Below are 23,891 nucleotides of genomic sequence, written 5' to 3' on the forward strand. Positions count from 1 at the left end.
TATGGGATCTGAAGAATTGAACAGTGCTTTTTCACAACCAGTAATCTCTGATGTTTCCCCTGAGTCATTTGCAGATACATCTTCCTTGGTATGCTTGAGAAGCCAGTGCCTCTCTTTGCTGAAAACTCTTCTACATTCTTTAGGAGAACTTGATCTTCCATATGCATCAAATAAATACTTGATAAGGGATTTGTGTTTAAAGACATCGACCTTGGTTTTCTGCACTACTTCTAGTTCATATAAGATACACTCAATCGAGATGGAGCCATTCAACGTACTGGTCATTGATGAAGCTGCCCAGTTGAGGGAATGTGAATCAGTAATTCCACTTAATCTTCCTGGTCTGAAGCATGCAATTCTTGTAGGCGATGAATGCCAATTACCGGCAACCGTTCACAGCAAAGTGAGTATTCCATTCTTTTAAGTTATAGTACTCCCTATCTGGCATCTGATTACTGACAGCTTTGTTGACATGATGAAAATGGAAAATTGCTATAGGTGTCTGATGAAGCTGGTTTTGGAAGAAGCTTGTTTGAAAGATTAAGTTCATTGGGTCATTCAAAACTCATGCTTAATGTGCAATACCGTATGCATCCAGCAATCAGTTGTTTCCCAAATGTGAGTTTCTATCATGGTCAAGTCCAAGATGCTGAAAATGTGAGAGGCAAAACCTATGAGAGAAAGTATCTTCAGGGAAGAATGTATGGTCCATATTCTTTTATAAGTATCCCCTGTGGAAAAGAAGAATTGGATGATATTGGGCATAGCAGAAGAAATATGGTTGAAGTGGCTTTAGTAAATAAGATAGTGAAGGACTTGTACAAATGTAAGTGTACATTTTGTTTATGGTTTTTTGCCATTAATTCTGTTATATTTTCTACTCCCCCCCTACCCTTTTCCCATTTGCTAATATATCCTCACTGATGCTAAAATTCAGAGTGTGATTATGAGTTAATATTTGTTAGCTTGTACAAAGTAAACCTGATTGAAGTGAAATGTGTTACTTTCTTTTTTGTATTTATTTTACGGACTTATCTTGTTATGCACATCTGGATGGCAATTTAGTTAAGTTCTCATGTAATGTTTTAACTTTTTTTTTTTTCTCCAAAACCTTATTTACACAGTTTGGCTTAGCACAGGAAAGAAGCTTAGCATTGGTGTTATATCTCCTTATACTGCTCAAGTTGTCACCTTAAAAGATACTATTGGCAGAAAGTATGACAACCTTAACGGGTTTGCAATTAAGGTGAAGTCTATTGATGGGTTCCAGGGTGGAGAAGAAGATATCATAATTATATCAACTGTGAGATTTAATAGTAGTGGCTCCATTGGTTTTATGAAAAGTTTGCAAAGAACCAATGTTGCTCTGACCAGGGCAAGGTATTGGTTATCTTCTGATCTTTCTAATTTGAATCTGATAATCCTTAAAGTGTCTTATAACTATTTCTTCTGTTCTTCTAGGCACTGTTTGTGGATCTTGGGAAATGAAAGGACACTATTTGATAGCAATTCAGTTTGGAAAGGATTAGTTCTAGATGCAAAGGATCGCCAATGCCTCTTCTCTGCTGATGAAGACAGTGGTCTGTCAAAAACTATTTTAGATGTCATGAAAGAACTGGATCAACTTGATGATTTGCTCAATGCAGATAGTATTGTATTCAAAAGTCAAAGATGGAAGGTAAACAGATTTGATTGCTTGATCCTATTGTTGCTAAACGTGTGGTCTCAATGATGTCAAATTTGACTGTTTTAGCATTTTTTTTGTCATTACATTCGACATATCCACTCTGCCTAATTGTTGTAAGGCAAATTTGGCTTTTTGGGTAAATTAGAGGGGGATGTTGGGAGTTGATCTTTTGGACTTTCCATGTTAATGTTTTTCTTACACTTAATGCTTCAACTATATACGTGGTGTTTGAATCGAATGAGTTATATGATACTTTTAATTGCTATGTTTTTAATTTTTATCTTAATGCAATCACTTTTTTTTTTCTTTTCCATTTTTCATCTAGTCTAGAGTCCCACATTGAAAACATAAGAGAGAACATATGGGTTTATAAGGCCATGGATTAGACTAGTTATTTGAGTTGTTTCTGTCTTTTAGTTTGGTTTGGCCTATGTGCAATATAGCCTAGTTGAGTGACCTTGGCTCAATTTTAGATTATAACTCATCTATCCATCTGTTTTGCTATTTAAAATTTTGACGGTGTTTATCTTTTCGATTTTAGTATGCTTCCTAATTGTCTAAGGTTAGTAGTACTAATGCCATTTTGGATATTATTTATATTTTCCTTTCCTTGTGTTGTTAGGTTCTTTTAAGTGACAATTTCAAAAGATCATTTAAAAACTTGGTGACATCTCGCATGAAAATGGCAGTGCTTAATCTTTTAATTAAGCTTGCTGGTGGATGGAGACCTAAGAGAAAAGGTGTGGATTTGGTGTGTGAAACTTCATCACAGATTGTAAAGCAGTTTAAGGTTGAAGGGTACTATATAGTCTGCACCATTGACATTCAGAAGGAGGTGAAATACACACAAGTGTTGAGGGCCTGGGATTTATTGTCTCTTGATGAGGTTGGAAAATTATTGAGACGTCTTGATGGCATATTTGCTATGTATACTGATGATTTTATCAATTTGTGCAAGCAGAAGTGCCTAGATGGGTATGTTGGTTTCTACATATCCTATTATACCTGCAAATCTGCAATGAGAGTTCTCGTTGGGAATTATAGTGTTACATTCTACATTGTTTAAAGATATGACAACTCTTCTAAATTGCTTTTATTTTTTGCCCAGGGACTTGGAAGTTCCAAAAGCTTGGCCAGCTTCTTATGATCTTGTAAGGTTCAAGAATCTTGGTGAAAGATTGGCTGACAGCTCAAATGACTGTGTGGTGGATGGTAGAAGTTACATTGAAAATTCAAGGGTGAATGAAAGCTTACTGTTGATGAAGTTTTACTGCTTATCATCTGGTGTTGTCCATCATTTGCTCTCTGACAACCAAGGTGAAGAAATTGATATACCTTTTGAAGTTACTGATGAGGAGAAGGAGGTAATCCAATTTGGAAGGAGTAGTTTCATATTGGGTCGATCAGGCACTGGGAAAACCACTGTCTTGACCATGAAATTATTTCAAAGGGAGCAACAGCATCAACTTGCCTTGGGTGGAGTCATGAAAGTTGAGGCAAATGAGATAAGTGAGTATGCAGGAGAAAGTAGCTTTTCTAGACGTGGGAGTACATGGAAGAGCCAATCTGAAGTTGATATTAAGAGGACTACCTTAAGGCAGCTTTTTGTCACAGTTAGTCCAAAGCTATGCTATGCCGTCAAACAACATGTTTCTCATCTGAAACGGTGAGCATGAACAATCTAATTTAGTTTCTGTCAGATTCTATCATCTATTTACAGCTTCTTGTTAAGAAGTACACTGCTCAGTTAGTTACCTTTGTGAAGTTAAAAAGTTACTTCAAGTTAATGGATTTTGCTTGTTTTTATGCTGTATCAAATCTTGCCATTGCTTGATTTGAAATTATCTAGTTACCTGTTCTGATCCTTGTCTGTTTTGTTAGAATAAATAGATAATTCTTCGGTCCCAAAATAGTTGTCTTCATTTCCTTATTAGGGTATTCCAAAATGTTGTCCGCTTTTCTAAAACAAACACCTTACATCGTTTTACTTTTCTCATTCCCCTCATAATGAAAGTCATTTTTTAAATTAAAAAGTACACTTTGTTGCAGAAGAGATAAAATTACATACTTTTCCCTCACCATCTTTAAAATTTGTTCTTACAGTATAGGATACAACCATTATGGGATACTGCGACTTCTTTATGAAGGCTTACCAGGATATGAAATGCATAAATAGTCATCAAACATATGATTGCATGATAGAATCATTTGCCTTGTTCTGATGCCAATGCAATTGAACTTGGTTTTAATTGCGAATTGTCTTTCATCCCCTCCCTCCCTGGTTTTAGATTAAGAAGCTTTTATCTTGACGTAGTTTCTATATCCATTACCTAATTTAATGTTTTCCACTTTCTTCTTACTTGACATGCATTCTATCACATGTATGTTATGATGTTCTTGGCTTATTCAAACAGCTCTTCCATTGAATATAGAGTGTATAAAAGCCTGTTTTCATAGTCAAAGATGTTTTGTCTGTAAGACTGTAACTGTAAACCTTAATTATGCCTGCAGGTTTGCTCAGGGGGGTGAAATCTCTGCTGGGAACAGTGTGATGGATTTGGATGATTTGGATGGATTTTCTCATTTTAATGACATTCCAAATTCTTTTGTTGACATTCCGGATAGTAAGTATCCTCTGGTAATAACATTTCATAAGTTTTTGATGATGCTTGATGGCACGCTGGGGTCTTCATACTTTGACCGTTTCCTGGATACAAGCAAACTTTCTCTGGACAGTATGCCAAGAGCAGCCACTGTAGAAAGTTTCATAAGAGGGAAAGGGGTTAGTTTTGACCACTTTTCTTGCGTGTATTGGCCTCATTTCAATTCCCAATTGACAAAGAATCTTGATCCTTCCAGAGTGTTTACTGAGATAATTTCACATATAAAAGGAGGCTTGCAAGTGTGTGAGACCGATGGTTCAAAACTCACCCGTGAGGGGTATATTTCAATGTCTGAGAACAGAACATCCACATTGAATGAGAAGAAGAGAGAGGTAATTTATGACATCTTTCTTGGTTATGAAAAAATGAAGATGGAGCGGGGTGAATTTGATTTAGCTGATTTAGTGAATGATCTTCATCTTCGATTAAAGAGTGAAAACTTGAATGGTGACAAAATGGATTTTGTATATATTGATGAAGTTCAAGACCTTACAATGAGACAGATTTCACTGTTCAAGTATATTTGCCAAAATGTTGATGAAGGCTTTGTATTTTCTGGAGATACAGCACAAACAATTGCCAGGGGGATAGATTTTAGGTTTGAAGATGTGCGGACTTTATTCTATGAGGAGTTTATGATGAAATTAAAGGGTGATGGACCTCCGGCACGAAAAGATAAAGGTCATCTTGCTGGGGTCTCTTGTTTGCTACAGAACTTTCGTACTCATGCTGGTGTTCTAAGGCTTGCACAGAGTGTAATTGATATTCTTTGTCATTATTTCCCTCAATCTATTGATGCTTTGGCACCAGAGACCAGTCTTATATATGGTGAAGCTCCTGTATTACTTAAGCCTGGCAGTGATGAAAATGCTATTGTAACTATCTTTGGTAACAGCGGGAGTATTAGTGGGAAAATGGTGGGCTTTGGCGCTGAGCAAGTCATATTAGTGCGTGACGAGTCGGCTAAGAAGGAAGTTTCTGTCTTGGTTGGAAAACAAGCACTTATTCTAACAATAGTTGAATGCAAGGGCTTAGAGTTCCAGGCGAGTGAGATTGCTATAGCATCCAATTCCTTTCTGGTTCTTTTCTCTTTCACTGTTTATTTTGTTTTCATAAACAAATTCAACATTCATTGATTGTTTTCTTTTGGGGGACAGGAATAACAGCGCTATTATGATAATTTTTGCTTGATCACAAATTTTAATGGAAGACGCTATGTTCTTTGTCCGCCTCCATTGAAATTTGTGATCACATTAACTAGAACTCACATTAACTAGAATGTGTGCTAGAACTCGTTTTCTTTCTAGTTCTGCTATATTGTCTGACCACTATCATGTATTATTGTAGGATGTACTGCTTTACAACTTCTTTGGTTCTTCACCACTTAGTAATCAATGGAGAGTAGTATATGAATTTATGAAACAGCGAGATATGCTTGACTCGAGATTTCATCAATGCTTCCCAAGTTTTTGTGAAGCAAGGCATACCATTTTGTGTTCTGAATTAAAGCAGCTCTATGTGGCTATTACTCGAACAAGGCAAAGGTTATGGATCTGTGAAAGTATCGAGGAGTTTTCAAAACCGATGTTTGATTATTGGATGAAAATGTGCCTTGTGGAGGTAAGGGAGGTTGATGACTCACTTGCACAGGCTATGAGACTGGCAAGCACTCCTGAGCAGTGGAGATCACGGGGAATTAATGTCAGTTGATCTTCCTTTTCTTTTTTGCTAGTATAATTTTCTATTTTTGTTGATATCTACATGTCTGAGTATAAGCCTATCTCTAGTGCTGGTTTTTTTTTAAAATCAAAATAAATACCATTCATAGCCTTCTCTGATTAAACATTTAAACTGAACTTTTTGAAGACTTCTAGACTATGCATAATCCAAGAAACTTATCCACTAGTTTTTACCTTTTTAAACTTCAGGTTTTCTAATAGCAGTGGAATATATTTTATTGTGCAGCTCTTTTGGGAGAAAAACTATGAAATGGCTATTATGTGTTTTGAAAGGGCAGGAGAGAGAAACTGGGAGAAAAGAGCTAAAGCTACCAGTCTCAGGGACGCTGCTGATCGTATGCGGGATTCAAATCCCAATGTCTCCTGTACCTACTTGAGGGAAGCTGCTGAAATATTTGAGTCTATTGGAAGGTTTGAATCTGCAGCTGAATGTTTTTGTGACCTGAAGGAGTATGAACGTGCAGGTATTAATTTTTCCCTCTTCACTTTAAGTTGCATCCTTGTGCTTGGCATGAAGGTATGTTACTGTTAGTGTTTGAAATGGACACATCACCAAGACAGGAGCATTCTGAAGCTATGTTTTTTCTATATATTAGCATTGTTACTTGAAATATATCATTTGAATGCTGTTGGTCAATTTTTAATTTCTTCTATATTGCAGGAACGATTTATCTGAAGAAGTGTGGCAAAGGTGAACATAAAAAAGCTGCAGTGTGTTTTACAAGGGCTGAACGTTATGAGAGTGCTGCAGACATATATGCAAAACACAATTGTTTCTCCGAGTGTTTGTCAGTTTGCAGAAAGGGACACCTATATGATATGGGATTGAAATATGTAGAATACTGGAAACAACATGCTCAAGAAAGAGGGATAGAAATAGATGGAATTGAACAGGAATTTCTTGAAAGCTGTGCATCTGATTTCTTTGAGCACAATGATAGGAAATCAATGATGAAGTTTGTTAAAGCTTTTAAGTCGTTAGACCATAAGCGTAGGTTCTTGAAGCCTCTGGATTGTCTAGACGAATTGTTATTGTTAGAGGAGGAGTCTGGCAATTTTGCTGAAGCTGCAGAACTTGCAAAACTGAAAGGAGATCTTTTACGAGAGGCAGATCTGCTAGGTAAAGCTGGAAATTTCAGCAAGGCATCCTCACGCATCCTTTGGTATGTGCTTGCCAACTCTTTGTGGGTGCGTGGATGCTGTGCAGCCTGGCCCCTGAAGAAATTTGAATCTAAGGATGAACTCTTGAAAAAGGCCATTTTGTTTGCAAGTAATGAATCTGATGCCTTCTATGAATCTGTTTGTACTGAGGCAAAGGTCTTATCACATGATCCAAGTAATTTGTGTGAATTGAGACGTGCTTCAAGTGCTTTGCAGAAATGTGGGAGTCTCAAAGGTGAAATTTTGTGTCTAAGAAAAATTATTGATGTTCACACTCAAATTAATGCCACAAAGTACTCATGGGAAGACAAGCTTCCTTTTGACCTGAAGTACCCAGATGACACCATGTTCTGTGACCAACTCTCTGTTGGAACCCTGTGTCACTTTTGGAATCTATGGAAGAGATATATCTTAGACGTTCTTGAGTCCCTTAACTGTCTTGGGGTACAGGATTTTGGTAAATATAAAGGCTACGGGGAGTTCTGCCTGGATTATTTTGGTGTGCGGCGACAGTATTCTGATATGAAAGTGAGCTATCTTCTGTTAAATCCTGATGCTGAATGGGTTAAAAAGGTCAATCAAAGTTTCTTGAGGCAGAGCAAAAATATGGTCTCAATTGATGTTAGACATTTCATAATTGCTGCACGGAATTACTGGCAGAATGAAGTTCTCTCTGTAGGCCTTAAGGTTCTGGAAACCCTTGAATCGCTTTATAGCTTTTCCATGAGGTCGCCGTCTCTGTTCAGCCAAAGCATGTGCCTGGTAAATATATATGCCATTGCCAGCGACCTGCACTGCAAGAATTATGATGCAAAACTGCGAAAGTTCTTCGAACTTTCAATGCAGTACTTAGAAAAAGTTTTTCCTTTTGATTACCAGAAGCCTTTGGAGGAAAACATAATTTCTTTAAGAGGAACACAGGTCTCCAGACAGTTACTTGAAGAATGTATTGTTAATGATCTTAGTAGAAAAGGTGAACTTACACTTGGGCAGATTGGACGGTTGATGATGATATGGCTTGGGTCTGCTGAACCTGCAGATGAACTGTGCTGTAAAATTTTTGAAAGAACCCGAGAAGATTCGAATTGGAAAGCTTTCATTAACATACTGAGGAGTGTTAGAGAGCCTAAAAATGAAACAGCATCAGCTGGTTCTCAAGAGGCTTCACCTGTAGATCCATGTAAAGCAGGTTTTCTTTTGGTTTCCAGATTCCATGAAGCTTTGAACGAAACTTATCAAATCCATTGGCAGAACATTTATGACTACATATCTCCTCACTGCTTCTTATATCTGGTTGAACGTTTCCTGATCTTGGCATTCTGCTCGAGTGGTTTCTTTTACACAACAAAATCCTCTTTTCTTGAGTGGTTGATTTTTCAGAAACCAGGTGTCAATGTGATTGCAGGTTTTCCAACAAGATTGCCGTCTAGTGAAATGTTCTATAAGTCCATCACTTCCATGGTGCATTGGCTCCTCTTCCACAAAATCGAGACAGCTCGTTGGATTGAGAAGTCTAAAATTCAATTCAGAAACTATCATAAGTTGCTGGTTTTGAGGTTGGTGGTCATTCTTTGCTCACTGTGCATGAACACGTCCTCTGTGGAACCTCGGGATGCTCTCACTCATGCTTTAAAGACTCCATATATTTCTTCTGAGCTACCGAGAGAATTCAATGCAGTGTTCAGACGTGGAGGGAAGCACACTGCATTCGTAGATAGAGTAAAAATTGCTGAAGCTCTGAGAGTTCTCGGAAATCCTGCTTTGCTCGTGAACTTGAAAGAAAATACTCCTACCTCTGTGTGTCCCAACACCTTTTATTTAGGCATACACCCAAATTCTTGCAGAGAGGACATCATCGAAATGCTGTTCCCAAGGAAAAGCGTTACTTCTGCAGTGCAGAAATCCATGAAGAACTCGTGTTGTGTGCTTCCCCTGATTGCAGACAAGACTTCATTGTTGCCATCTCCAGACAAAGCCTCCAAGCAAAATCAGGCCCAGAAGGATGAAGAAGTTAAAAGCACCCTGCAAATGAAATGGCACATTTTGGAGGAAGAATTAGTTTCCTCCAGGACTGAAGAGACTGAAAATGAAGGGAAGGCGAGAATCTGGACAACTACTACTTGCTTTAAATCATCAGAGGTACTATCAAACCTTAATTTCTTGCTAATAATGAAAGCCCGTTAATTTTATACATGTCTGTGCTAGCATTCATTATCTTTAATTAATTGTAATGCTGAGATGTTTTTTCTTTGTTTTGTTCAAAGGACTTGAATGAATGCATACAATTCACGACTGCCGTGGTTAATTACATGTCTGGGAAGGAAACTCAATCTGGGGAAGATGCAGATATGCTGAAGGAAGCCGAAAGCATGCTTCAAGAATTGAAAGAACTGTCAGACAAGTTGAATACAAGGTTAGTTTGTTAATAAACACCTAGTTTAAATTCAGTGCCTAGAGTGGAAACAGATGGGGTCTCATGTGTTGATTTTACAGTTGTGTGGACGAGGAGGAAAAGCGAGCAGACGTGGTCAAATTGCAGAAGAGCTTGCAGTCGAGGAAGCCTAGATTGGAAGCTTTCTTGAACAACATCGTTGTGGGGAAGGACGGTGGTGAGGTTACGTTTGTGGATTCAGAACGTGACGGGGCTGCAAACCAGGGATCGGCTGAGGTTGTCGACGAGGATGCCGGTAATGTGGTGTCGGAGAGCGGCGGCGTGAAGAATGAGGGTGAGCGCAATAAAGCGAAGGCGAAGAACAAGTCCAAGAAACGCAAGGGAAAAGGTGGCCGCGGCGGGAGGTGATGCTTCCTTGCGTTGGAACCATTTTAATTCCCTTCCTTGTGTAAAAGTATAACCTTTCCTTTTTGTTGCATGCTACTTTGGGAATTTATATAATTCATAATTTCAAGAAGAACTCGATGGGTTTCATTCCATGCAATCTTAGAGAGTAATTCCCAGAGTTGCGTTGGATAGTGGTCTCCTAAACAAGTTGCAATCGTTTAAATATAAACTAATATACGTAATAACTTAATGTTGTAGAGACAAATTAAATAATGGAATGTAGGAAAATATCTTCTGAAAAATATTTTTAGAAAATGAGCTATTTTCATAAAACAGTTCCATTTACAATGTTTGGTTACATTCTGGAAAGCCGTATTTGTGTGTATAAGATTGTATAATTTTACATTTTAATTGTTTTTAAATATAAAAAATTATAATAATATGAAAAATAATGATATTTATTTTAAAAAGTAAAAAGAAAGGTTCCAGGGGATTAGTTTCCGTCGGAAATCAGTCCGCCAGAATCCAGAGGGCCAAAGATTTGGCTATTTTGGCCAAAAAGTCACGGAAGCCAATTCTGAAAAATGACTTTCGGAAAAAATTCTCCTGAAAAATTGCCTGATTTTTCATGATCAACGAAAATTGACCGCATTTTCTAAGTGTTTCCAAACACACCCTTAAAGCATATATACTAGATGCATACCACTAAAACCTCAAACCAAGCTTCCACACTTGGCCACATTGTTGCATTAAGCTTTACCTACTCTTCAGACAGGCATGTGGGACTTACATTTGTGGTCAACGTTTGAAAAAAAATAAATTAACAAATGCATGTGAGACTTGCTTTTCTGACCTTAAACGCAAGTCCCAAATATTCTTTTTTCATTTCAGTTCAGTTTTTTAAAATCGCCCTATTTTAATTATTTTTTTAGAAAAAGCTTCCCATTTCACTCTTTTGACAGACAGAGTGATTGCAATAGAAAAACTGAAAAAGAGTAGATTGAAAGCTTGAAGACTGTAGAAGACATTCGGCTTTCGCTTTCATTTCCATTGACTAAGTGAATAGATAATTGTGATGGACGTTATTATGGATGTAGTAGTGGTCTCGAGGTGTAAGTAGAACGGATTTCCCAGCAGGAAATAGGAACGAACTTTGTCCATTTTGAAGAATCCTTTATATATATTCGTCACCTTTTCACATATTCCCAATCTTCTCTCTCCTTCTACCATTTGTTAGTCCAAGGACTGGGACACCACCTTTCATGCACGATTGCACGAACGCCTTTAGTTTTAGCACTCGTTGAAATTTGGGGCTTATTTTTGCTGTTTCTTTATTTGTGATCTGAAGCAAAATATCTTGCATTCAATTCTCTACTTCATTCCGTTATTCTCTGTACTCAGCGAAGAAATGGAGAGGGTTTCCTCTTCTTGGCCCAAAGGTGACTTCACTGATATTGTGTTTTCATGGACTCTGGAACAAATTTTTAACGACAATCTGTACAAAGACCAGGTATCAATTGCTACTCTCTTTTCAAACCGAATATGGATCTCCTTTCAATTGCTACTATTGTTGCTAGTATGAGTGTATGACTGCATTCATTCTTGCACTGTAGTGTTACCATTGAATATTTGGATGCTCGTATTCATCGCGGACTTGTTTTTTCTTTTGCTCTTCATAGGTCGAGAAGATTCCAGAAACATTCACTTCAGCGGAGCATTATCTAGGTTCTTTCTTATATCCTTTATTGGAGGAAACACGTGCTGAGCTTGCAGCTTCTATGGAAGTAATGGACAAAGCACCGTATGCTGAAGTGATCGCCCTTGATGGAGCGAAGAGACACGGGGAGCCTCTGTATAATGTTAATGTGGACGTTTGGAAAAATAGAGTGCGTGATGAAAGAGAGCCATACAGAACATTGCCTGGAGATATTGTTGTAATCGCTGATAATAGACCGGTGAGTGCTTCTGATTTGAATCGAGCTGGGTGGAACTGGACACTTGCTTCAGTAGTTAGTATCGTGGATGATGAGGATGATGATGCCAATATCTCTACAAATTTTGAAGTGAAAATGCCGACTGATCTCACTGCCAATCTTGAAAAATATGAAGGATTCCACATTGTGTTCTTAGAAAACATCACAACACATAAAAGGATTTGGAATGCATTGCAAAAGAGGAAAAACATGAAGATTATTGACACAGTTTTGGACGCATATGGTGAGGTATGTGGTGTTGTTGGTTTACTGATATACTCTGTGTTACTCACTTTGATTTTTACTTCAGCTCATTCCATTTATAAAGTATGTCTTCATAAACCTTTTCATTCTGGTGATATTTGTTGCACTCAAGGTTCTATCATTCTCAACCTACAATATTGATGCTTAATTCTTGCTTTTTGGTTTTTTAAATGATTTCGATTGATCTTTGAATAGGCTGAGGAGAAATGTTGTCTCTGCTCTCCACATGCTGATAATATTGGTTCCACTGAAAGCATTGGAACTAGCATGTTCTCCAAACTGAATGAATCACAAGCTAATGCAGTACTGACTTGCCTTGAAAGGGTGAAATGTGACCAAATATCGCATGTTGATCTCATATGGGGTCCTCCTGGTACTGGAAAGACAAGTACTATTAGCATACTGCTTTTTATGCTCTTGAAAAAGAACTACAGAACACTTGTTTGTGCACCTACAAATGTGGCAATAACACAGGTGGCCTCTCGTGTGGTTAAGTTGGTATATGAGTCTTTTAAAGATGAACCTTTGAAGGAAAATTTGTTATGTCCAGTGGGTGATGTGCTCTTATTTGGAAACAAGGATAGATTAAAGCTGGGTGTAGGCACTGAGGAGATATTTCTAGACTATCGTGTTGACAAGCTTTATGAGTGTTTGGGGCTGAAGGGTTGGAGAAACTGCATTCTTTCAACAATTCGTTTTCTTGAGGATTGTGTTTCTGATTATGAAATATATGTGGAAAATGAATTGATAAAAATGAGAGAGTTGAGGGACAAAGGTAAAACATTGGAAGAAAGTGCACACCCTAAATCTTTTGCCGAGTTTATTAAATCGTGCTCTGAAGGTACAGTATCTCCCCTCAAAAGGTGCATGCTTATACTGTGTTCTCATTTACCCAGGCATTTCATTCAAGAAAGAAATTTCCAAGCTATCATTTCCCTGATATGCCTACTGGATTCCCTAAATGGAATGTTATTTCAGGAGGTTATGGGATCTGAAGAATTGAACAGTGCTTTTTCACAACCAGTAATCTCTGATGTTTCCCCTGAGTCATTTGCAGATAAATCTTCCTTGGTATGCTTGAGAAGCCAGTGCCTCTCTTTGCTGAAAACTCTTCTACATTCTTTAGGAGAACTTGATCTTCCATATGCATCAAATAAATACTTGATAAGGGATTTGTGTTTAAAGACATCGACCTTGGTTTTCTGCACTACTTCTAGTTCATATAAGATACACTCAATCAAGATGGAGCCGTTCAACGTACTGGTCATTGATGAAGCTGCCCAGTTGAGGGAATGTGAATCAGTAATTCCACTTCATCTTCCTGGTCTGAAGCATGTAATTCTTGTAGGCGATGAGTGCCAATTACAGGCAACCGTTCACAGCAAAGTGAGTATTCCATTCTTTTAAGCTATAGTACTCCCTAACTGGCATCTGATTACTGACAGCTTGTTGACATGATAAACATGGAAAATTGTTATTAGGTGTCTTATGAAGCTTGTTTTGGAAGAAGCTTGTATGAAAGGTTAAGTTCATTGGGTCATTCAAAACTCATGCTTAATGTGCAATACCGTATGCATCCAGCAATCAGTTATTTCCCAAATGTGAGTTTCTATCATGGTCAAGTCCAAGATGCTGAAAATGTGAAAGGCAAAACCTATGAGAGAAAGTATCTTCAGGGAAGAATGTATGGTCTATATTCTTTTATAAGCATCCCCTGTGGAAAAGAAGAATTGGATGATATTGGGCATAGCAGAAGAAATATGGTTGAGGTGGCTTTAGTAATTAAGATAGTGAAGGACTTGTACGAATGTAAGTGTACTTTTTGTTTATGGTTTTTTGCCATCAATTATGTTATATTTTCTATTACCCCCCTACTCTTTTCCCATTTGCTAATATATCCTCACTGATGCTAAAATTCAGAGTGTGATTATGAGTTAATATTTGTTAGCTTGTACAAAGTAAACCTAAATACCTAATTGAAGTGAAACATGTTACTTTCTATTTTGTATTTATTTTACTGACTTATCTTCTTAAGCATGGCAATTTCGTTAAGTTTTCATGTAATGTTTTAACTATTTTTTTTTCTCAAAACCTTATTTACACAGTTTGGCGTAGCACAGGACAGAAGCTTAGTGTTGGTGTTATATCTCCTTATACTGCTCAAGTTGTCACCATAAAAGATACTATTGGCAGAAAGTATGACAACCTTAATGGGTTTGCAATTAAGGTGAAGTCTATTGATGGGTTCCAGGGTGGAGAAGAAGATATCATAATTATATCAACAGTGAGATTTAATAGTAGTGGCTCCATTGGTTTTATGAAAAGTTTGCAAAGAACTAATGTTGCTCTGACCAGGGCAAGGTATTGGCTATCTTCTGATCTTTCTAATTTGAAACTGACAATCCTTAAAAGTGTCTAATAACTATTTCTTCTGTTTCTTCTATGCACTGTTTGTGGATCTTGGGAAATGAAAGGATACTATTTGATAGCAATTCAGTTTGGAAAGGATTAGTTCTAGATGCAAAGGATCGTCAGTGCCTCTTCTTTGCTGATGAAGACAGTGGTCTGTTGAAAACTATTTTAGATGTCATGAAAGAACTGGATCAACTTGATGATTTGCTCAATGCAGATAGTATTGTATTCAAAAGTCAAAGATGGAAGGTAAACAGATTTGATTGCTTGATCCTATTGTTGCCAAACGTTTGGTCTCAACGATGTAAAATTTGACTGCTTTAGCATTTGTTTGTCATTACATTCAACATATCCACTCTGCCTAATTGTTGTAAGGCAAATTTGTCTTTTTGGGTAAATTAGAGGGGGATGTAGGGAGTTGACCTTTAATGTGTTTCTTACACTTAATGCTTCAACTATATATGTGGTGTTTGAATCGAATGAGTTTGAGGATACTTTGAATTGCTATGTTTTTAATTTTTATCTTAATGCAATCACCTTTTTTTTTTTTTTTAATAATTTCTTTTCCATTTTTCATCTAGTCTAGAGTCCCACATTGAAAACATAAGAGAGAACATATGGGTTTATAAGGTCATGGATTACACTAGTTATTTGAGTGGTTTCAGCCTTTTAGTTTGGTTTGGCCCATGTGCAATATAGCCTAGTTGTGTGACCTTGGCGCAATTTTAGATTATAACTCATCTATCCGGTGTTTATCTTTTCGATTTTAGTATGCTTCCTAATTGTCTAAGGTTAGTAGGTACTAATGCCATTTTGGATATTATTTATATTTTCCTTTCCTTGTGTTGTTAGGTTCTTTTAAATGACAATTTCAAAAGATCATTTAAAAACTTGGTGACATCTAGCATGAAAATGGCAGTGCTTAATCTTTTAATTAAGCTTGCTGGTGGATGGAGACCTAAGAGAAAAGGTGTGGATTTGGTGTGTGAAACTTCATCACAGATTGTGAAGCAGTTTAAGGTTGAAGGGTACTATATAGTCTGCACCATTGACATTCAGAAGGAGACGAAATACACACAAGTGTTTAGGGCCTGGGATTTATTGTCTCTTGATGGGGCTCGAAAATTATTGAAACGTCTTGATGACATGTTTGCTAGGTATACTGATGATTTTATCAATTTGTGCAAGCAGAAGTGCCTAGATGGGTATGTTGGTTTCTACATATCCTATCATACCTGCAATGAGAATTCTCGTTGGGAATTATAGTGTTACATTCTACATTGTTTAAAGATATGACAACTCTTCTAAATTGCTTTTATTTTTTGCCCAGGGACTTGGAAGTTCCAAAATCTTGGCCAGCTTCTTTAGATCTTGTAAGGTTCAAGAATCGTGGTGAAAGATTGGCTGACAGCTCAAATGACTGTGTGGTGGATGGTGAAGAATGAGGGTGAGCGCAATAAAGCGAAGGCGAAGAACAAGTCCAAGAAACGCAAGGGAAAAGGTGGCCGCGGGAGATGATGCTTCCTTGCTTGGTTGCGTTGGAACCATTTTAATTCCCTTCTATGTGTAAAACCCTTCCCTTTTGTTTCATCGCATGCTACTTTGGGGATTATATTTTTTCATAATTACATAAAGAATAATCAGTCCCTTTTTTTTTAAACCTTTATTTGATGAATTTGATGAAAGTCGGGGTCAATCATGCATCAACCTTAACGATGACCTAGAATATACAGAACTGATCTCCTTACAGGGTGTATAATGCATGTGCACCCTGGTGCAGGATATAACGATCCGTGATTATTATTAGTATATTAACCAACTCCCAATCAAGTTGGTATATTTATTAGAATACTTAATCACCTAAAAAAACAAGTCGTACTTCTTTAAAACTAATCTAATGCATCACTTACTACTATAGGAACAAATGTTAAACATAAAGCACACTAACGAACTACATACCACTAGAATCTCGAGCCAAGCTTCCACACTTAGCCACATCAAAACCCCTTTTTGTAGCACATGCTCACATTTGGCTTAGCCCATCCTTCTTACAATGACAAATTATACTATGGATCATGTATATCATAGTTTAAAAATAACTTTAAGATTATGTATCTGTTGTTGACACATTTTGTACTTGCAGTTAACAATTTTTGTACCTGTAGGCTGTAGTTATCATATTATGTGTCAGCAATTATCAAGTTATGTGTTTACATATATAGAAATTGTTAACTACAGGTACAAAATGTGTTAATTGAAGATATTTTGTATCAGGGTTCACAAATGCAATGTGAACCCTGGTTCATGGTATAACAATTGAATTGGGATACCATGGATCAGGGTCTACCTTGCATTGTAGACCTTGGTTCAAAAATAATTTTCAGATTTTGTATCTATAATTGGCACGCTCTGTACATACAGTTGACAGTTTCTATACCTACAGCTATCATACTATGTGTAAATAATTGTCAAGTTATTTGTTTACATGTATAGAAACTGTTAACTATAGGTATAGAATATGTTAATTTGAAATACATAATTTTTTTTATCAGGGTTCACAATGCAATATGAATCTTGGTCGATGGTATAAGGAATTGTAAGGAGGTCCAAAATCGTCATTTAAATGGGCCTAAGTTAATGGATCAGATTTTTTTGTAGGCCCATGTGGAAGAAATTTAATTAGACTTCCATTTATAACCCCGGTTCAGAACGTTAGCGAGCCGGGATCCGTTTAAAGTATTTGTAACGCATGGATACATCCATCCAGAAGCACAGGGCGTACAAAGACTTCCATGCACGGCATACGTGTCAGGCTCTGATTGGAAGGTTTCAGAAAGGTTGACTTCTCTTCGTCGTTGTAGCCAATCACGCTCGCTGTTTCGCCTTATTTCGAATCCACAATTTAAGCACAGGCTGAACCCTCACCACTCTCCCCTCCTACCCCTCCGCTCTGGCGCAGTCTCTGTCTCTCTGCTCCTTTTCCTGAACGATTTTCAGTGAGTTCTTCATCTTCTTCTTCGATTGTTATTTTCTCCTCTGGTAAAAATCTAATCTTTCCCCCCCCCCCCCTTTTTTTTTTTTTTCGGGAGTGCAATTTCTTTGTTATTTTTGGATTCAATTCTGATGCTTGTTGCGCAAAATTGGCTCATTCTATCGATTGATTACGCAATTTTTTGCATTGATTTCCACTTTTACTCTCCCTTTTTTTTTTTGGGTGATTTGTATTTATCCATCTTTTTCTGTGTCGTCTCCTTAAGGTGGACTTGATGCCTTCAGGGCTAAAGTTCATTGCTTTTTTTTAATCCTTTCTAATGGTGAATTTATTACTGTAAATATTTTCCCTCCCTTGATTGTAAACATGGGCTCTAAGGATTTTTCGTGAACAGTCAGTAAGGAATAATGAATTGGTGGAAATGCTAATTAAATGGCTTTAATGCTTTTGTTATCTCCCTTAAACAAGAAAAATACTGGGATGCTATAGTCTTAATAGAATGTCCTTCAATTCTGCCATTTATGTTCAAACTGAAATTCGTTGTAGACTCCATCAGTTGGAGCAGGATATAACTGAAATTCGTTGTAGACTCCATCAGTTGGAGCAGGATATGAAGGCAATTAGGCTGTGAGTAAAATTGAAAACTTTGGAGGAGGTTTGTAGTATAGGTAAAGGAAATTGAAGAACTCTAATGCAATGGGACCTGCTGAAGGAAACTATAAACTGTATGTCTTTTATATATCTAATATAGTCCTGATATTCTAGAATCTAGATATGATGAGGCATTTTGGTTCCTTTTTTTTTTCCATGTACGTTTCATTATTTAGGAAATCCAATATATGAAGTGCTAGAGATATTGCCGAGGAATTATTGAGCTCTTTGTGGGCAAGGGATTTTCATTAAGGCAAAGCTATACAGTTGGGATGGTACTAGAGGTGAACCCAAAAAAAAAAAAAAAAAAAAAGAACCAGTTGCTCATTTTGTTATTATGATGCAACATAGTTTCAATGATTTGAAGAATGAACCTTTTCTTCTTTTTTTTTTTAATAAATTCTTTTGTCAAGTCTCATTTCTAGTTTGCGGTTTTAATTTTCCATATTTAGTTATGCTTTTAGCATTGCATTTTTTTAATTGTAGAAAGGTGGTTTATTATGTCTAGCTTTTATTAGAAAATAATTGAATGGTTTTGTCTAATTACAGTGGATTTTGAGATTGATGGTGATTTGAACGGCGAGGTCGTGGGAAGCTCTGTTATTGAAGTCAGGGCTGATGCTGAAAATGCGATTGAAGGTAGTCCTGATGAACATGATTTTCACCAGGCATCCAATGTTAAAGTTGACCATGACCTTTCTGGTAGGGATGTGGTTTCAATAGAAGAGCCGGAAACAGTAAGTAATTCCGCGCCAGATGAACCCTATGTGGGTCAAGAGTTTGAATCTGAAGCAGCAGCACATGCATTTTATAATGCATATGCAACTAGAGTAGGTTTCATTATCCGTGTAAGCAAGCTCTCTCGTTCTAGAAAAGATGGTTCTGCCATTGGTCGAGCACTTGTTTGCAACAAAGAGGGCTTCAGAATGGCTGATAGGCGGGAAAAGGTTGTGCGGCAAAGAGCAGAAACTAGGGTTGGCTGCAGAGCAATGATTTTAGTTAGAAAAGTAAGCTCTGGTAAATGGATTGTGACAAAGTTTGTGAAGGAGCATACTCATCCTTTAACTCCTGGCAAAGGTCGTAGGGAATCTATCTATGACCAATTTCCGGTTAGTTCCTGCTCCTTTATTATTCAACTATGTATTTATACATATGCCTGTTGCAATATGCATGTGATTGTGTGTAGTTAAAGAATGCATTCCTTGTTCTATCTAAGGGGGTGTATAAGTGTATTCAATGATGACTTTTATAGAATTTTAAAATGATGGATTTTAAATGACTTTTATAGAATCTTTTCAGACTTTTGTAGACTTTGTAAGAGTCTATAAGCGTCTTATATCACAAACATTTATAGACTTTTATTGGCTTTTGCAGACTTTTTTTATTTTAAAAAATCTACAGAAGTCCTTCAAATTCTAAACTAAAATACACACTTCTAGTTAATTTCTTGTAGTTTACACTGAGCTATATTTTTTAAAATTATTGAGTTGGGCTTAGAATAGACATTAGTATTTGTAAGGGGACCTCTCCACTCTTACAAATGAGTTCACTGTTTCTTCATCCACAGAAAAAAAGGTATTCCTGATAATTCTAACTGCTATGTTAAATTTATAATTGGATGTTTGTTGGGTTCAAAATGATCAATGCAATCGCAATCCTATCTAGAATTGGGCTATTTCTACCCAAAGAGTTTAAGGCTTTAAGCATATAATTGTAATCAATGCAATCCAAACCTATCTAACAGTTGCATACTCCTAAAGAAGTTAACACTAACAAAGACTTGTACTTGCTATAATAGATTTAATTCAAGATGCTAGGGCTGGCTCAGTGGTCAAGTGGCTTTTAGCAATAAATTAGACTTGAGAATTGAGACTGAATGCTCTTTCCCAAATTTTGTTTCATCAACCATAATAGAAGTGATATTACATATAACCTTTTTCCATTGCTGATACTCAATAGATTTCTACATCTAGAATCCCATTGGTTAGTTAAGTTTCTTGCATTTCAGAAATTGATCCATGAAAAACTTTCTAACCCATATCACTAGTTTCTAGAACTTGAGTTTCATAATCAACATGTTATTCAACTTTAAATCAGAGACAAAATTAAGACCGGAGTTTCAAAATCAATAAATTCACTTCATAAGATTTTTTTTTTTAATGAAAAAATGGATTGTGTCAAAAATGCTTTATCTGTCATTAGATATGCATTTTATCTGCTATATTCATTTGTAACTGTTTCTCTTTGAGCATTGTTAGGGCATTCTCTAGACAAGTATTATTACAGAGTATTATTGATGGACAATGGTTTGATTTTACTGTTACAAAATAAAATAGCTTCTGCTTCTATGATTGTGATACTTTTCCTTGTATTTATTAATTTCGTAGTTAAATGTTTTAGCCATCGCTAGTTGTCTGGTCAAGATTCGTACAAATGATAGATTGTGCAGTTAGTCAATTATGACCCTGCGCATGTGTTTATTATTATTTTAATTTTTGGTAAGCCCTTCTTTAATGCCTAAAGAATGTATCTTAGACCTACACGTTAAGCTAACGGTATGATTTCAGGCATTTGGTATGGTGTCATTAATATTCATGTATGAAAATTGATCATAATGTCAGACATACCACCGTTGGAAAAAGCACCTCTTTATTAAGAAAAAAGCATGTAGGGTCAGTTAGGGTAATGCAACAAAGAACGCATGGTAGGGTCAGTTAGGGTAATGCAACAAAGAATGCACATGGGAATTAACTAAGTGAAATACCGCAATTAAAAGGCATTGTCCTTGAGCGTTCATAGCAATCACTGTACAAAATGGGAAGATGTAAGTGTCCATCACTAAAAATGCTTGAAAATCCCAACACTCACTATGCAGTGTCTTTCCTTCTAAAAAAAGGTACAGAGCAAAAATTATTTGTGCATTACTTCCAATGCTTCAAAGTTTAAAATGCTCAGCTTTGAGAATCAATCAATATGGGGTTTCTATATTTGTACTTTGAACATCCATATTAAATGATCGGCACTCCTTTTATTTATGTTATCCACTGCAAATAGCTCGGATGTTTAGTTTTTCAATATATTGGGTTAGTCTCCACCTATCTTGTTGAATGCTAATATCTTGCAGTTTGGTTATGAGAGGGATATTTGAGTAGGGATGACTGCTGCGATCTAGCCTTCCATTTCTGTATTCCTCGAGGGAATTGAAAACGTTTGTTTGATTGTAGTAGCTTTTCAATATAACATGCTTCCCTTTGAAGACTATCCATCATTCTATGAATCGGTCATTCAATTATAGTTTTTTTGCTCTCACTACTATCTTTTGATGACTATTTCTCTATTCATGTAGAACGAACATGATAAAATCAGGGAACTTTCTCAACAACTGGCAGCTGAAAAGAAGCGATCTGCAACTTATAAAAGACATCTGGAAATGATATTTGAGCACATAGAGGAGCACAACCAATCTCTATCGAAGAAGATCCAAGATATTGTGAACAACGTAAGGGAAATGGAGAGTAGAGACCAGCAGAACCAGCAGAACCGTAGATAGTTAGGTCGTATGCTGCCTACTCTTGGTCGGGTGTCGGGGTAGAGAAGTTGATATCAAGAATGGTATTTTGATGAAGCAAACATCGCGAACTTAGCGTGTGCTTGGTATACTTTGACATATTTTTTTTACCCTTTGATTTAGAAACAGCATGGAATGTTAAGAACTCTCTGCATATTCCTTTCTCTGTTTCATCTTTCATGTAAAATTCTTCATAAGGTGTAGCAATCATAATTCATAGGTACAGACTGTTTACTCAATGCAATTTTATCCAAGGGAATTTGGATCTCTCTCTCTCTCTCTCTCTCTCTCATATTTTCCCTAAATTTTGATATCAAGGCACCATGACATAGTTTTCCATACTTTTTAAGGCAGGTAAAGATGTTATATGGTAATGAATAATGCAAGATTTATTTCTTTTTACTTTTGCAGATAAGAATACATATAGTTATTACACAGGAGCAGGATTTATGAGTGTGTATGACATTGGATAACAATTGTGAATTTTTTTGTCATCTAAAATAAATAAATAAACAAATACGAATTTTAACGGTCTCTTAATTGTTGTTGTATCTACTCTTGTCTTGTCACATAGAGTGAGTTAGCATTATTGAATAAAAACATGATTTTTCTATAGTGATAGTGAAAGTAGGGCAATACTTGAGGTTTGGCGTTTGCACATATTATATGTCGGTTTAGAAACTAGGTTAGCACAAAAATGAAAATAGGGAAATGGAATATAAGAGAATGGGATATGGAAAATGACACTTTTAGTTGCTTAGTTATAATCATAGTGTAAATTTTAATTTTTGACTTATTTGAGATATAGATTTAGCCATTCAGCTTCTAGCAAAGTGACTAATTTGATCCTTCAATGGCCAACTTTGTCACTAATATGCCAAATTGATAATAATTGAAGGATCAAATTTACCACTTTGATAATAATTGAGAGACTAAATTACATTTTAGTCACAACGAAGGGATTAAAAGTGTTTTTTTTTTCTTTTACTTTCGCCTTCTTGACATGTCAAGTTAAGAATAAATGTAACACATGAGTGATATTTGTCCAGTTTACACTCTTGAATAGTGATGGGAGATTTTCCTTATCACCCAAAAAAAAGATAATAATAAATACAAAATTTAACGATTTTTTTACGTTGTTGTATTTTTTCTTTGTCTTGTCATAAAGAGCGAGATAGCATTATTGAATAAAAACATAATTTCCCTATAGTGATAGTGAAAGTAGGGCAATACATAGGTTTGGCGTTTGCACTATAATAACTTCTCTTCCTCATTTTTATTCCATTTTATGGATTTATGCATTCAATTTGATATTGATTCATGTGTTGACTTCATATGTGGATTTAGAAGCTAGGCTAGCACAACAATGAAAAATAGGGGAATGGAACATAAGAAAATGGAATAGGAAACGCGAAGAAATTATACAAATATAAAATTTACAAGTATGTATTAACAAATATTTTTCATAAAAAGAAAAATGAAACTTTTAGTTCCTTAATTAATTATAATCGTTATATGTCATTAGTCATTCAACTTTTAGCACAATGACTAATTTGATCTTTCAAGGACTAAATTTGTCACTAATATGTCAATTTTGTAATAATTATAAGGGACCGAATCCTTCACTTTGATAATAATTGAGTGATTAAATCTATATTTAAGTCGCAACGAATAGACTAAATATGTCATTTTTCTAAGAGCAACTACAATGGTTGAAGGTTTTTTTTTTTTTTTTTTTTCAAGTTAATGTATGAACATGTATGAAAGGAAAAAGTGAAAAATAAATAAATAAAATAAAGAATTGTCCGGGCGGCCGTGTTTCGATGCACACATGACACAACACAAACAAATTCTTCTTTAAAGAAAAAACACTTTCCATAATCCAGAGAAAAAACAATGTTTTAATAGTAAAACCTGATTTTTTATCTCTCATTTCATCGCTTTTTCACGTCACCTTATTTGCCATACACAAAAAAAAAAAAAAAAAAAAAAAAAAAAAAAA

The 23,891-nt window shown here is 36.2% G+C and overlaps 2 protein-coding genes across 2 annotated transcripts in view; both read left to right on the forward strand.

Moving 5' to 3' along the window:
• Window positions 1-16,196, forward strand: part of LOC116012497 — a 19,298-nt gene extending 3,102 nt beyond the window's left edge. The window contains exons 7-19 of the mRNA XM_031252046.1: window positions 15-403; window positions 499-826; window positions 1,125-1,380; window positions 1,462-1,678; window positions 2,310-2,662; window positions 2,796-3,353; window positions 4,199-5,393; window positions 5,698-6,051; window positions 6,316-6,553; window positions 6,751-9,389; window positions 9,515-9,663; window positions 9,744-9,963; window positions 16,113-16,196. Of these exons, the coding sequence (XP_031107906.1) occupies window positions 15-403; window positions 499-826; window positions 1,125-1,380; window positions 1,462-1,678; window positions 2,310-2,662; window positions 2,796-3,353; window positions 4,199-5,393; window positions 5,698-6,051; window positions 6,316-6,553; window positions 6,751-9,389; window positions 9,515-9,663; window positions 9,744-9,963; window positions 16,113-16,196 (6,980 nt within the window). The remainder of the gene's footprint in view (window positions 1-14; window positions 404-498; window positions 827-1,124; window positions 1,381-1,461; window positions 1,679-2,309; window positions 2,663-2,795; window positions 3,354-4,198; window positions 5,394-5,697; window positions 6,052-6,315; window positions 6,554-6,750; window positions 9,390-9,514; window positions 9,664-9,743; window positions 9,964-16,112) is intronic.
• A 1,388-nt stretch (window positions 16,197-17,584) lies between these two features.
• Window positions 17,585-22,160, forward strand: LOC116013875 (protein FAR-RED IMPAIRED RESPONSE 1; the record flags this gene model as incomplete). Its single annotated transcript, XM_031253837.1, has 3 exons — window positions 17,585-17,717; window positions 18,871-19,430; window positions 21,668-22,160. Coding segments are annotated over 3 exons (897 nt in total), but the record flags the coding sequence as incomplete, so codon positions are not given.
• Between the last annotated feature and the right edge of the window lie 1,731 nt (window positions 22,161-23,891).

The sequence above is a fragment of the Ipomoea triloba genome, chromosome 1 (genome assembly GCF_003576645.1).
Source record: "Ipomoea triloba cultivar NCNSP0323 chromosome 1, ASM357664v1".
Taxonomy (NCBI): Eukaryota; Viridiplantae; Streptophyta; class Magnoliopsida; order Solanales; family Convolvulaceae; genus Ipomoea; species Ipomoea triloba.